Source organism: Gymnoscopelus braueri (assembly GCF_963280865.1).
Source record: "Gymnoscopelus braueri genome assembly, chromosome: 8".
Taxonomy (NCBI): Eukaryota; Metazoa; Chordata; class Actinopteri; order Myctophiformes; family Myctophidae; genus Gymnoscopelus; species Gymnoscopelus braueri.
The window spans coordinates 7,282,162-7,285,795 of NC_137609.1; the positions used below are offsets into that span (position 1 = coordinate 7,282,162).

At 38.9% G+C, this 3,634-nt stretch overlaps 1 protein-coding gene across 1 annotated transcript; it reads right to left on the reverse strand.

The window, feature by feature from the left end:
- Positions 1-582: 582 nt before the first annotated feature.
- Positions 583-2,836, reverse strand: LOC308090658 (abnormal spindle-like microcephaly-associated protein homolog; the record flags this gene model as incomplete). Its single annotated transcript, XM_080435924.1, has 4 exons — positions 583-756; positions 1,200-1,376; positions 2,346-2,500; positions 2,671-2,836. 4 exons carry the CDS (start codon positions 2,834-2,836, stop codon positions 583-585), a joined length of 672 nt encoding a protein of 223 aa, XP_080292050.1.
- Positions 2,837-3,634: the final 798 nt, after the last annotated feature.

Here is a 3,634-nt window from a genome sequence, read left to right on the forward strand (position 1 = left end):
TACGATTCCTATAGGGCAGTGGTTCTCAACCAGTGGTCCGGGGACCACCAGTGGTCCTTGAGGGGGTTCCCCAGCAATAGATGTTAATACATTTTCACCCCTTTATCCATATTGTATACGTTGGCTATTCAAAAATAGCAGATCTACAAGCTCACAGCGCGTCACTTCGTGCCGCGCTGCAAGCTTGTAGATCTACAATTTTTTACATTTTAAAAATAATTTAGCATTTTTTAACACAAATCTTCTCTTCTGGGGGGGGTCACAAAACATTTTCAGATGGGAGTCCGCGGCCAAATGTATATCAATTTAGGGGTCCTTGGCATGAAAAAGGTTGAAAACCACCGGTATAGTGGGTTCCAAATGAACCCTTATCTGGCCTTAGTCTGTAGCTCTGAAGAGTGTACAAATGGAACCCAATTGTTTCCTTTTGTACACTCTCAGAGTTATGATGGTCTTTTATTTCTAAATTAAAAGGTTTGAGAACCACTAGTATTGTAATTGCATAGCAGACGTGAAGCCCATATACCGGCTCTGACAGTGTGATAAAACTGGTTCCGGTTCCAAACCCTAACAGCCACACACTTACTTTGGCACATGCCGGGATTTGCGAGGCGTCGCTTGCAGGAAACTCCCGTTGATGTACGCATTCATCTTGTTTCTGACGAGTGTTCTTTCTGCATCCATTTTAAATTTGCGGGCTGTGAGACGGTAGATGCTAGAGATCCTATCCAGAGCCTTGGGGAGTGTTTTAACCTCCTAAAAGTTGCGCAAAAACAAAACTCATCATTCAACAACAAAAAATCAAACATGATATACTTGTAACTTGTTTCAATCGAGTTGAAGATAACAATTTTAAATCACTAAAATCCAATACTTTGCTGACCCAATGGTCTGGCAGGGGGTCCCCAGAAAAAGTTAATATAGCATAACAATCAGTTTCATAACTCTATATACATAGGCTAATTGAAAATAGCCACCATGTAGTGAGCGTTTTTTTAATCGTGAGAATATGTGGACTATATTTTTGAAACACTATCAACACACTATCAACACTAATCTTGTCTGGTGGTCCCTGGAACAAAATAATTTCAGATGGGGGTCCATGGCCAAATAACATTAATTTGGGGGTGCTTGACATGAAAAAGGTTGCAGCACAGTGAGAAGCACTGCTGTACATGGACTGGATGGCTGCTACAGACCTGAGCCCGTTGCCGGTCCTGAAGGAGGAGAGCCAGGAGGAAGCAGGCCTTGGTAAAGATACTGCCTCCCTTGTCCGCCACCTTATCACCAGCCTTCTCCCGGTATCTCTGCAACAGGTCCAGGAGTGTCTCTACAGAGTTCTCCACTGCGTACACTGCCTCTGTGGTCTTATGGTACTGAGGTAGAAGGTGAAAGTTGAAAATTAGTAAATTTCATCATGTTTTAAGAGTTAACATATTGTCACTGTCTGGTAGAATCCTATTCATACTTTTATAGATAGATATTTTTATGTTTTCTTATAAATTAATGCCCTATTTTATACTTTAGCGTATGACAGTATCACGCAAAAGTAGACAAAATAGTTGAATTGCCATTTTCTCCATTTTGAAGAATTCATACTATGACATGCCCAAAATAGGGGTTAAGTCTGTCTTGGTGTTTTTATAATATTTAAATTTTAAACAATTCAAGTATTTACTAAATATTAACTACAATGGGTCCTGTGGAACACAGATTATCATTATTTTATTTCTTGAAAAGTAACATTTTTTGACATACAAGGTTTCCACCTGACAGCGACACTATTAAAGTTGTTGCAAACTGGGTTAAAAAGAAAAGGACAACTGCTCACTGAATGTAGAGAATAGTAATATAGAGTGCCATAATGTCTGTCCTATGTGAAACTTCACACAGGCTTCATTAAAGTGGAACTGAATGTCTGAAGGAAGTGTAACAGACCAGAGAGGAAGCTCTGGTTTCTTCTTTGTCTATCTAGTCATTGAACACTGGGATGTCTCTTTTCTGTTGATAGACATTTTGAGAAGGGGAACATAGTGGTTCACATTGGACAGAATGTGCTGATGCACATTCCCCCTTTACTGTCACATCCAGCCAAAAAGCAGAACAGTGGAATGAACAGACTAAAATAAATGTCACCTGGAGCATGATATTCTAGGTAAAATGTGAATACATTTCTAAGTGTGACTTCTATGCAAGCTGATGTTACAAGCCATGACAAACACTCTAAATTAGTGTACTAAAGCAGTAGTTTTCCCCGAACCAGGTACCACACTAATGTTTCCAGCACTTATTACAAGCCATTTGTAATTAAAAGTTTGTATGTAATAAAGCCTTGTTCCAGGTACCTTGGTGAGGTTGAGGAGGATCTGGATGGAGTGAGCAATAATTTCCATGCACGGTATACTCCTGTTGCAGGAGCGGATGAGGATGAAGATCTTCACTGTGGCTCCACTCTCCACCAGGCGTTCACAGCACTCCGGTGACAGTCTGGTCGCCGTCTCTGTACAGATGAAATACATACAACATACATAAAATAAAAATAAAAATAGTACAAAAACCCAGAACAACATTGAGGTTTAACCAGGATTATTTTGGATGGTGTCCTGCAATACATTAACACAACTTCATCTCTTTAGTAGATTTCCAGTAAAGCAGATGGCAAGGCCTTACCCAGGGTAAGTAGGGCTTCCAGAATGTGAGCAGAGTCTTTGTATTTAAGGAGGTTGTCCAACGCTATGGATGTCTTGTTGCACAATTTGTCTTCTTCTCGGACATCAGTGGACACTCGTTGTAGGGAGTGTCTCACTTTCACCACTTTAAGATTGTCATGAAGCATGCGGGAGCGATGCCCTCTCCACAGAGCCTTGAGAAAGGTAGAGGAATAGAATAAAGAGAAAGCCAAGGGAACATTTCTAACTACTTTGCACAACATATTTCGCTGCGATTTACTCCCTGTGCGATTTACTCCCCGTGTTTTTTCGATTACTTTTTTCATTTTTTTTTTTAAGTATTTTTTTTTCTTCGTTTTCCCAAAAAAATATTAAAAATAAATGAAAAAAGTTATTGAAAAAACACGGCCCCCTCGTGTATTAGGAGGGCAGGGTGAGTCACCAGAACCAAGGACGGGTGTTTTTGATGAATCTAACATGTTAAAAATGTAGTTTGAAGTTATAATGGGTTTGTATACAGTAGGAAGGGGCGTGTCTGATAAAATGAATATCAAATATCTAAATACTGAATCAAGCAACTTAAAAACGGTCTGGGGGATCACTAAAGCCTGAGTAGACGATAAAATGACCAAAAGTTTTTTTGAAAGTGAAATATCCCTTTAAGTAAAGGGAGCATATTCAATTAAATGCATCAAATAATTTAGACTTCAATTATTTGAACCGTTCAAAAATCTAAAGGCAGTGTAATTGCCCAATTTTTTTTAAATTAATAGCAAATAAGTAATAATAATAATATTGTCACTCGACTCTGAGTGCATTGAATACATGAGTGCATCGAACACAAGAGTGTAATAATGGGAGACATCTTGTGTTTTCTTTACAGTGAAATCTATCAGACACTATGATTTTATCCCTTGAAAATACACTATTCTACTACAAGCTACAGAATATGTGCTGCTTCACAC